The sequence below is a fragment of the Gavia stellata genome, chromosome 1, assembly GCF_030936135.1.
Source record: "Gavia stellata isolate bGavSte3 chromosome 1, bGavSte3.hap2, whole genome shotgun sequence".
In the NCBI taxonomy this organism is placed as follows: Eukaryota; Metazoa; Chordata; class Aves; order Gaviiformes; family Gaviidae; genus Gavia; species Gavia stellata.
This window is the reverse complement of record NC_082594.1, coordinates 120,429,141-120,440,402: the sequence shown is the minus strand read 5'-3', so window position 1 is coordinate 120,440,402 and position 11,262 is coordinate 120,429,141. Positions and strand designations below refer to the sequence as shown.

Below are 11,262 nucleotides of genomic sequence, written 5' to 3'. Positions count from 1 at the left end.
ATACCAATTTTAATTAATTAAACAAAAGGAAACTTTGATGCTTTCTTACATTCTCTTTCAAATTTGAACACAGTTGTAGGGTCTGATGTTTGCAATATATTACAAGTGTATTTCCCCAGCTCTGGCTCTGGCATGCTTTGTGAATTTTAGCATGCTCCTGGGTTCATGTTGCTTTTCCTGATGTCCTTGGTCTGCAGCAAGCAGAGTTTCAGGGTCAGGATTTTTGGGTTTTATCTCTTCTTGGGCTGTGTCTACATGGCCACAGGACATTGAAAGGGACATAAAAAGAAAAGGGATTTATGTGATTCGATGCATCCTTGGACTCAAAGAAAGTAGAAGAGGAAATGACAGCCACATTCCTTTTAACCCTAGCAGTAAATCTAGCTTTGATAATTATAGTCTCCTGATCAGCCCAAATCTAGCTGATTTAAGGTTTCCAAAGCTGTTTATGGGACTTAAGAATGCTGGTATTCCGTTTAATAAAAGATCTGTCTAGATGGTCTTAAATTGTGCTCAGTATTTGCAAGTGTTTATCTTTCACATATAAACACATAACTTTTAACATATTAAAAAAAATAAATGAAGTCGGCAACTTGAATACCAGTCATTGCTGTCCACACAGCACAATTTTATTCTGCAGTACATAAATATGTGATCCTTGTTTTGTTTTAGACCCACCTTGGCAGCATGGGGGGAAAACACTGGAATGAGCTAGTACTGTAATCTGCATGCAGGGAGATTCCTGCGTCTAACACTGATACTGCTTTTCCTTTCTTGCACCAGCGTTGGGCATTTCCCACCCCACGATGCTTGTGTCAAGCTTACTGCACAAGCTATACTCAAAGCCTGTATTTTAGGGGGTTTAGTATCTTTAAAGGCTAGTTGGTCATTCACATCTTCCTTTTTAATAAACACGTGCTAAATATCCAAGTGGCTATGTTTTATTTGATAGTGCCTCTAAAACGCTAATCCCCAGGCGCAATCAGAACTACGTTTGCACCTTGGAGTTCCCTCTTTTTGTAAAGCTGAGCCTAACTTGCCCGTTTTACTAAAGCACACATTTGAGGGCACAACTTTCTTTTCCTTATATTGAAACCAGAGATGTCTTCACTACGGAAGAAAACAGTTTTCCTGCTGTTCTGTTTTAGATAAAAGCCTAGGCCAGAAAGTTCAGATCAGTTCTCGACTTCCCGTTTTCTTTAAGAGTTTCTCAGCTCCATGCGTCAGAAGGGTCAGTTACTTCACATGCAAGAAAGGCACCAAGTGGGGAAGTTGGATCACCTAGACGAAAGAAACTCAACTCTTTGTAAGGAGCTGCTTCACAGGTTTAAATAAAAGGACTTTGGCTTTTGCAGGGTGAGATCCATAATCATTAACTCATTTGACTTAGAAAAACTGCTTTGCTTTCAGACAACTCAGTAGGAAGGTAAAGTCTTTCACTGTGAGTGGAAATGAAATAAATGAAGCTTACTCCAGCAGGAGTACTGAGAACTAGTAGGTAAAGGCTTTTTCTAGTGAAGATGTCCCAGGTAAAATCTTGTGGATCCAGACACATGTTTTGATCTTGATGACTGCTCAGCTTCATCCTCAGTCCTCCAGAGTTTTAAGGATTCTCCAGAACCAAAAGGTTGGTATTTCTTTTTATTTGCTGAATGAAACCAAGCCGTGTGCTCAGCTTGATGGAGTGCCTTTGCCTGGATGATTGTGATATGACATAAGGAATCTGAGCCCCCCGGGAACGCTCCAGGCATCAGTAGCCAGATGAGTTGCACAATGGGAAAATCTGGGGGGAGGAAAAGCATCCTCAGCATTTGGCAGGAAAAAGGAGGAGCAGTGCTGTGAGTGGATGCTCAGCCAGAAAGGGAGGGAGTTGGTGAAAGAGGCCTTGTTTTCCTCTTAGTGCATGATCCTCTCTGTGCTGGGACAAGAGAGTGAGCAAGAGTGAAGTTACTGGCTGCCTATCCAACCCTTTTGATCCAGAGGGGAGAGAATTGCTCTGTGGGGAGGAAGGAGAAACACGAGGATGGAATCAGAACAGGAAAAATGAGGAGGTAGGATGAAGGATACTGGGGCAGTGAGGGGAGGAATCAGCCCCTGGCTGCAGGGAGTTGTTATGAGTGACTATAAGTAGCATGGGAGAGTTCATGTAGAAAGCTAGTGCAGACCAGATCTCAACTCACACCATGATTTGCTTCATAAAAGCATGCCCTGTAGAGCACAGGCTGAAATTGAAGGCCACCTTTCTCTTCTCTTCAGATTTGTTCTTTTGGGTTTTTTTACAAGGAAGCGGATTCTCAGGTTTAGGTTGGATAGTATGTGAGTAGACATAAATACTTCGTTAGCTCCAAACATGGTTTTAGGCTACGTAACAACTAGAGAGAGGACAACTCGCAGCACAAAGGTCAGTACGATTCATTTCTTTATTGATTATACAGAGAGACTAAAATTAGAAGTGTTGACAGATGTTTTAAGTTCCCTTCATGGCCTAACCGAACCACAAGCTATGTGATCCTTTACTCAGTTTGTGCTGTTCAGAACCACATCTCTTTGTTTATCTGCACGGATAACAGCAATAGTATTTTACTGTTTCAGCTTACAGCAGCAGGGAAAGCAATTCGGTTCCTTTCAAAATTGCCTCACCAAATGACAACATTGCTGAAGGTTTAGTCACCTGCTTGTGCTTGCCAAGGGCTGGTACAGTAAGGTAGACAAACTGGAAAACCTAGTATTGCACAGCTGAGGGCTGTAATTCTGGCAACTAGGCAAATCGATACTTCCTCCTCCTCTCATTTCTCCACAGCTAGTGCAGACGACGTTATTTGTCCTTTCAAGGAATTCCCCTTATTTATCAGTGTTTTCAGATCGCTCCCGTGAAAACTATCCCAACTGTCCCTGTTACCATCTCCAGCCTCATACCAGAACTGCTACTGACCATAACTGCAGCTGAAACCAGAAGGAAATGAGTTACCTCCATGCTTGCTTCAGAGACAGAGGTCCCCACGCAGAGACAGAAGCTATGAAAAGGCAAAACTCTGGTCAGGAGCATGAGATTATTGAATTACAAGAAGATAATGTGGAGGAAAGTGAGGCTCATCATGACAAGCCTCTAAATTCTCAAACAAGAAAGGTAGGCATTTCATTTGCTCATTTGATGCTTGCGGAGCTGTTGGGGAAAATACCACACAGCAAGGGAAATGACACTTTGCAAGAACATCTTGTAGGGGTGCTTTAATTTGTTGTTTGAGGGAGTGGGAAAGGTTATTCACTTGAAAGTAAAGGCTGAAAAACTGTTAAACATATTTCTATTCTTCTTCTTCTCAATGAAATATTCTAGCATTGGAGTGGGATTTTAAGCTTTTTCTTTCGGGGGGCTTGGCTTAGGGGGGGCTTAACTTAGGAAATGAAGTTGTACTTGGTACTCTGAGTTTCGCTTTCTCTTTTCATGTGCTGTCAGTGGGATTGGGCTTAAAACCAGACAGGAGAAAAATTGAAACCCATATTAAAAAGAAGCTTTCTTTCAGAACAAATTAATCAGACAATAGTGCTGCCAAAACAAGAATAGAATGTCCTGCAACAGACTTTTTAAACCATGCTGAATTCTCAGTCTTTTAATCTTTGAGTAATTTGCAGTTGCTAACAATTACGGATTTGTAGGAATAGAGTTCCCCAACGCCTCAGTTAAGACCAGCATGTGAGTCCCAAGGGAGATTGCTCCCAGAATTTAGCTTAAAGCTGTGGCACAGGCTAACACTGACAGAAGAGCAATATATACTCACAGGTGACTCTTGTACAATGATTTTTATTACTTACTCAAGAGCAGAGGGAATATCTGTGGCAGAGCTAAGACGTTCCCCACTATTCTGCGGGGATGGCTGAGCCCTCCGGAGAGCTCGGCTGTGTTAGTCACGCCACCCCTCCCTTCCTGCTCCTGGCTGAGTGACTGCTTCCTTGTGTGAGCCCCGCTCATCATCTCCGTGGGCTGATTCATTCCACCAGCTAGGCAAAAACCCCATTTACTCTACTATATTGGAGTAACTATACAGTTACTTCTCCTCTGGTCTGGTAAGCTGAATCAGCCTGCTGCAGGGTCAGACAAGTTCTAGGGAGGTGCAAAGAGGAACAGGAGAGGGTGGAGGAGAGGCAGGGGTGAGATAGATCCGCTCAGCTATCTTGAGAAACTTTACCCTTAAGTTTCTATTTAGCCTTTCCTTCCCAGAGTTTTCATTTGGGCTCTGTTTCTGCTGATTATGGCAGTTGGCTTCCTATCCTGTAGGGACTTCTGGAAGATTATCATGCTCTGCTTCCTGCTCCGGGGGCAGGTTAATCAGAACTGCCCTGCCCACCGCGGAAAGATTTTTCTCTGCTGCAGCTCCCTCCTGGCAGTCTTGCGATGTATGTGGGCAATGTCCAGAGGGTGTTGGCCCAGCTGGTAGGGGATAGTTGGGGAGCTGAATGTTTGCTTGAGATCAAGCCAGTTTGCTATGCATAATTAAGAATGACACTTTTGTGATGGTCTAAATATGTGGCTCAATCGAAACCTGGGCTTGGTGACTTGTCCGTCTCAACTGATATTACTATGTCTGATTTCATAGTTGTACTCTAGGCAGTAGTTACTGAATTTTTTTTTTCAGATACAAAACAATATGCTAGTGTCAAGTATTAAATTGAAGCTTCATTCTTCTAATACATTTTAAAAATCAAATAAAAAGGATATGCGTAAACATGATCACACCTGAAAGCATGCTGCAAGCGAAACAGTATGCAGCCTCTGCCCTTCATTCTCCATCAAAGCAAAGTTCTGCGTGCAGGGGTGTCTGCAGGGAATGCTTTCCCTCCTCTGCCCCCGCTCCTGGAGAAATGATTCTTCTAAGATCTTTCTGTGGGTGTCTGTTTTCTCCCCCTGTTCATCTGCCACCCCCAAAGAAGCTTTAAGCCAGCTGGTGGATGTCAGTTAAATTCAGTGAAAGGCTTTCTATTACGCCGGGTTCTTAGAAAGCTCAAAAAGTAAAGGAAGGTAAACCTGGGTTAGTGCCTCCAGCTAGCAGCTGGTTCCTGCCAACCTGCACGTGTGTGGCCCAGGCAGCCTACAGCATGTGCTTTTCCTTGCCTGCTACTGATGTCAAAAAGGACATGGAGTTTATAGCTGGGTTTACGGTGGATGATGATGAGGAGGAATTAAAAAGGCAGCGTGGTCTGCTTATGAATTCATGCCCTTCCTTCAGTCTTCTGGCTGTGGAACAAAATAGTTGGAGGTTTTTTCATTTGTTTTGCTATGTCACCTACTCTTTTGCTTTTTTTTTTTTAATATTAGTGCTGCTGGCATAACTAATAAAACAATAGCTTCTGCCATGGTCTTAAATCTTATTAAAAATGAAATGAAAGGCAGGTATTGTCCTTTCTCTCCTTTCTCCCCTATATGAACGTGTACTCATGCACAATTTTTTTGAAGAGAGTTTCCCTGTGATCTCCTAGAACAGGTGAGATTTGTAATAAATTTTCTGTTAAATGTACTGAATAGCCTTCAAGTTTCCAATCTTCTGAAGAAAAAGGGAGTCAGCTGTAAAAGTCTCAATTATTTTACAGTGTTCTTTAATGCATTAGTGTCTAACGAATAGCAGTCCACTTCCTTTGGGTGCTGGCATCCAGGAGCTATGCAGACTTGATATCATCAAAGTCACGGAGGTGAATGATTTTGGAAATGCTTTCACAGACAACTTTTTGGTTGGGAGAGAGGTGGCAAACATTTAAAGGACAGCTTGCTTGTGGAACATGCAAATCAAATTTGTGTAGTTAAAAAAAATTTTGGAAGCCATGAAAGCACCTTTGTAGCACCTTAGCTTTATGGGCAATTCAGGAGTTGGAAATTCTGCACAAATGGGGAATGATACATCTCTCTCTCAAGTAATAGCTTGCCTGTGAATGTCCTTTGCCTTCTGCAGGTCTATGTTCCCACCTGCAGCAGTACTTACGGGTGGGAACGCCTGGTGTAAGGCATTGCTTACCAATGAGGCTCTCCCATCTATGTGGGGTTTTTTGTTTCCAAATGTGACAGTAGAGATATGCTTAAATATTTTTTCCCACCTTATTTCATTAATCAGCATGCCCCTTTCTTTTGTAACTAGGAGAGAGATCACTGGAAATCGTGCGGGAACGTAGTTTTCTGGAAGTGTAAACTATGGATGGTTATAACTACAATTTTTCTCGTATTCTTCCTGGTCATTCTCATCAGCCTAATTCTTTATTCTAGTAAGTATCTCACTCTCGGTTCATCCTCTAATAAAAATGTACAATATGTACAATCTAATATAACACAAATTGAACAGTAGCATCCTTTAAACTCCCTCTGTAAACTGCTGAAGGGACTGGGATGCTGACTGCAGAGGGTGGTGTTTTGAGTAGCGGATGCGAACACTTTTATTTTAGCAGGCAACAGGCAACTTGTATCCTGATCAGATGACAATTCCAGTTTGTCGCTAAGTGAGAAAAAGCTACAAGAACAGAGTCGAGGATGACAGTGGAGATTATATTTGTAATGTTGCAATAATTACAATGGATCACTTAAGTCCCCTCGCGTGGTGTCAGTGCCTGTCAGGCTCCCAGAGCAGCTGACTTTCGCTAATGGGGCAGGTGATTGATGTCTGTGTGCTGTCACTTTTCTTCAGGTGACTTGCACTTTCTTTCTGTCACTCCCAGTCAGTGATTACCCAGGAAATTTGTGAGAAAACCACCCTGGAGAAAGCCAAGAAGGTTTTTTTTTCCAATACTTCTGCTAACTGGAACTTTTTCCTCCCCTTTCTATCTCCTTTTCAATATCAGATGTTTACACAGATGAGGATGACTATTGGGATCCCGATTCCTTACTAAATAGTGGAAATTACCGCAATTTTTCAGGAACGTTGGAGTTAATGTGTGGTCTCCCACACCTTTTCTCTGAAGACATTACTAAGAGGGTATGTGTTGATGTGGTTCTTGGCAAAGCTGATTCTGCTTGTAACATTGATTCAGTGTTTTCCCTTTTAAGAAGTTTCTGTTTCTCTGTGTAGCAACTCAGTCATTTGCAAGTCTGCAAAAAATTCTGAGTTGTACATTTTCTAGTATAATTTTAAGTCCTGATCTAGAAAACTGAATTGTCTGCGTTTAAGCACACAGACAATTTGCATTGATTTTAAAAAGAAAAAAGCCTTATTTTTTTCCTAAATTTGAGTAATGGTTGGGACACAGTCTTCACCTTTTTCATAGAATCATTAACTAATTTAGGTTAGGAGGGGCCTGTGAAGATCATCCAAGCCCAATGCCAGCTAAAAATCCTTTCTGTTGCATTCTGTCAGTATGCGATGACAGTCTGGGTTTATAGCTGCCATCTTCATTGAGCCATCACAGCTCTGAGTTACTGCTGAAATAAGCTCAGCAGGCATGGCAGGGCTCGTTTAGACTTATTGTGGAAAGGGAGTCTCAGTAGAAAGACCCTTCCCTCTACCAAGTAAGAGTAGAAGGGCTTTCTTCTACTAATAAAAACCCCAGCCAAACAACATAAATTGCACATGGCAACATGAGCACACACTTTTAGTTCACCCTGAATGCCTCCATTGTGTTAGGGTAATATAGTAATCACTCAAACACACAGATTAACTTGTCTGTCAAGCTTAAAGGGATTGTGTACCTTTTCCAGGGCAGATATTTGCTGATATTTGAACTTAAGCAGCTGTGTTTATGCCTCTTAAAACACCTTGTAAGAATGATTCACTCTACTTCTTTTATGGGCAAAAGAGAGAGTGAATGGAAGAAATATTTCTTTTATTTTTCTTTTCTTTCTTCTCTCCAAGTTAACAGATGTCTACAGTTCATCTCCAGCTCTAGGACGCTACTTTAGGTCAGCTAAGGTGGTTTATTTCAGGTAAGCAATTTCCATCACCAAAATTATCCAAAAATTCCAGGCATTTGATGAGACATGCATGTGTCTCTGTAAATATGCACAGCATTTAAATCTGTGAAAAATAGGTTGTTTGGGGGAAAGTTACATATATAGGTAGTAAAAACGAGTTGAAGCATCCTCTGGTGTAAATGGCAAGTGCTGCTAATAATATATAATGACAGTAACATTTTGTTGCTGTTAAGTATCGTCTCTGTTGTCTTTGGTTCGAAGTGCAGCCCTTAATAAACGTATTCAAGGATATTTATTAAAAAGAAAACGAGCTGCTGGAACCACTTGAGGTAGACATAGCTTAAATAGCTTTAAATAAATAAAACAGGGTTCATGGGGAAGGGAGAACTGTTTTGTTCCCGAAAGAGCTAAAGGCAACAGGGACGTACAAGTTGTGAGAGCCAAATCTTTAATATTGCATTGCTGGTTTGTTTGGACCACTTTTCCCCCTCACTTTATTTTGGACAACAGGAGCAAATCTCACAGCAGCAGCATGTTGGAGAGACTGGTGGAACAGGAGGGAGAGGCAGAGCAGATTGGAGACTAGGCTAGCCTGGGAGAGGCTTACACGTGAGGGAGAACTCACCCACCGAAGGCTGGTGGAGCCAGAGCAGTAGCAGTGGTGGGAAGAAGGGGAAAAGCATCCAAGCCTGCCTTGCAGAGGCAACAGAAAGCTTCAAGCTGGAACAGAGGGAGGACCTTATTCTCGGCAGAAACTAGCACTGGAGGAAGGCTAAGGAGTCTACTGTGTTTGAGACTGTAAGGTTTTAATCTATGGAGATATCACAAATTTACAACAGGAGGGAGGCTGAGCAGCAGAGGGAAAAGTGGGGCTGGGAAGATCAGCTGCAGCGTGGTCCTGCCAGGGAGAGATAGCAGAGAGGCAAGGGAAGGCGGTCAGAGAGCTTCCCCAAGGACTTCTGAAAAAGCACTGTTACAAAAGGGATTAGAAAGACAGGAGAAAATCAAGGGAAGTAGATTTGCAAAGTCCCAAGGCCCTTGAGAGAGCAAGGACAGAGAAAGAGCCCCCTTGGGCTGCAGCAAGGGGCAGTCCTGAGGGCCCTTTGGGGAATGTGCTCCCCGGCACTGCCAGCCTTGGGCACGCTGGCTCAGCTCAATGAGAGAGCTGTAGCTCCTTAGCCTTACGAGTAAAAATTCTGATTTAGACCGTCTACAAAGCTGTAGTGCTGCATACGTATTGACTAGCTGGTCTCGCTCTCTCTCTGCCTCTTTGTGTGTGTGTGTCTTGCTCTGCCTCTGCCTCTTTCTTTGTGTCTCCTTTTCTTTTTCCCCATCCAACTACTTTTTTGAGGTTTTAAATCCTGTGAGTACAAAATGTAACTGTCGAATTGTACTCAGTGGATTTGATAGACCACAAACAATGAAATCTCCAGAGATGGACTGCAGTTCGGTGGTTCGCCAGAGCCAAGTTAGGAGCACAGCTGGGTGGCCCCACGTGCTGCGAGCAGGAGAGCAAATATTTCCGCAGGTTCTCAGCCAGCCTATGCGTGAGATATCGCAGCATGTCTTATCGTTATATGTACTTGTGAAGCACGAGTGCTGAAAACTTCACCTTGTGCATTTGAATGAATGTCTCAGGCTGGTTTCAGGTATGTGCCCAGTTTCTGATAATGTCAAGAGCTGCTCTGAGAAGGGAGGGGGAGGAGGAAACTGGAATCTTTGATGGCAGTTTTCTTTTATAGTGCTTTTCTTTAGAACAAGTTTAAAAAAAATCCACGCCAACATTGATATGAAAAGTCAGTCTTCTCAAAAAAGAAAAGATCCAGTGGGGACTTGAAGGCATTCATGCTTGACTTTGTTTTTCAGTAATGAAAGCTCCACTGTATTTTATCAGCTACAGTTTTCTGTACCACCATCAACAGAGGGGTTTATGGAAAACACAATGAATCCAGATTTTATAAGGAACGTTTTACGTCAAAATATTTATGATGAAGAAGATACTTCTAATCCTGGGACATCTGAATGTAACAGGCTAAAGCTTGACCTGACTTCTCTCACGTTAACATGTAAGTGCTGTACATTAGAGAGACTGTTTCTTTACAAACAGCAGAAGTATTTACTTGAAAGGAGGGAAATCTTTCTGGAATGATGTTGAGATTTGTTAGAAATATATTTTGCACAACAGTATTAAGAAAATTGTAAAATAATCAGTTTTCGAGAAAGTCTTGCTGTGCTTAGCTTATAACCTAGGATTCACTGTTTGGTCTTCTGATTAGAAAGGGAGTAGTGATGAGACTGGTTAGCTACAGACTCCAACCAAACTTTTCAGATCTCCTCTTGCATTTTATGCGTACAAAGAAAATCTCATGTGTGTGTGTACCATAACAGGGAGCCAAATAGTTAAAAATGTTTCCCTTTATTGTATATTCATATTTGAATACTTATAAAACAAATTTTAATCCAAGTAAAACAAGATAAGTAATTTGAGAGTGAACTTCTGATTTTTTCACAGTCAAGGATGAAAAAGACTCCTGATTTTTCTTTTCAGAGTTTTTTGGGAAAACTTATGCACAGAGACACCTTTTAAAGGAATCAAATGTTCATTCTTCCAGGTTTTCTAGGTAGTGATTCCAATGGCCACCAGTGACTAGGTAGTTATTCCAATGCATTTAGATTTGTTTTGATTGAAATGTCAGTATAAAAGTCCTATGAGCTTTGCAGTTTTACTGAAAACAATGCATGGAGCTGCTTCTCCCCACCCACAACTTACTGAGTCGCACCTACGTGCTTTCAGAATAATTCTAGGCTAACACATCACCACAGAGTGTGTATAAGTAAGATTTGCAATTAACTCATATTGATTTATTTTTTTTCTTGGTACTCTTATCAAGGGACAAGAGAGCAACAAGTCATGAGTTCCAATTCTCAGTATCATTTTGTTCCTTGTATATAAAGAGAATTCATAGAAAATGCAGTGTAAAAGGGACAGGAAAGAATATGCTGAAATATCTAACTAAAGTTTCATTTTAATGTTAATAATGCACTGTTTTAACTTTCAGAGAAATGATGGAAAGACTCTTCATCTTCCTCACCGCCTAGAAGAGATGGGCTTCTCCTACCTATTAGTAATCCCAGGGTAGGGAGCTATTCATTAGGTAGAAACACTTCTAAAGCTGTTGTCCTGTAAATACTGTCTGTGATGCAATATTGTAAATGGAAAATGTGGTATATTTATAACAGTGTTGTACTCCTATAACACCACTACCTCCTTCTTTATTGTTGTCCTGATATCTCAATAACCCATTTCACTCTTGCAAAAATCACGTATCTTGTCTGATGCACGCTCTGTTGACTTTGAAACCTCGGCTTTGTCTTGCCTT

At 41.6% G+C, this 11,262-nt stretch overlaps 1 protein-coding gene across 1 annotated transcript; it reads left to right on the top strand.

Moving 5' to 3' along the window:
* Positions 1 to 2,959: 2,959 nt before the first annotated feature.
* C1H3orf52 (chromosome 1 C3orf52 homolog) lies at positions 2,960 to 10,976 on the top strand. Its single transcript, XM_009813007.2, has 6 exons — positions 2,960 to 3,127; positions 6,123 to 6,246; positions 6,817 to 6,950; positions 7,824 to 7,894; positions 9,749 to 9,948; positions 10,942 to 10,976. Coding segments are annotated over exons 1-6 (699 nt in total). The 3' UTR covers positions 10,944 to 10,976.
* The last annotated feature ends 286 nt before the right edge of the window (positions 10,977 to 11,262 follow it).

Bases quoted from the DNA above. Each gene is read 5' to 3' on its own strand.
- C1H3orf52 (XM_009813007.2), top strand. From the start codon at position 2,960: ATGAGTTACCTCCATGCTTGCTTCAGAGACAGAGGTCCCCACGCAGAG. The intron at 6,247-6,816 runs GTAAGTATCTCA...TTTCAATATCAG, and splicing joins CAGCCTAATTCTTTATTCTA to ATGTTTACACAGATGAGGAT. The intron at 7,895-9,748 runs GTAAGCAATTTC...TTTGTTTTTCAG, and splicing joins GCTAAGGTGGTTTATTTCAG to TAATGAAAGCTCCACTGTAT.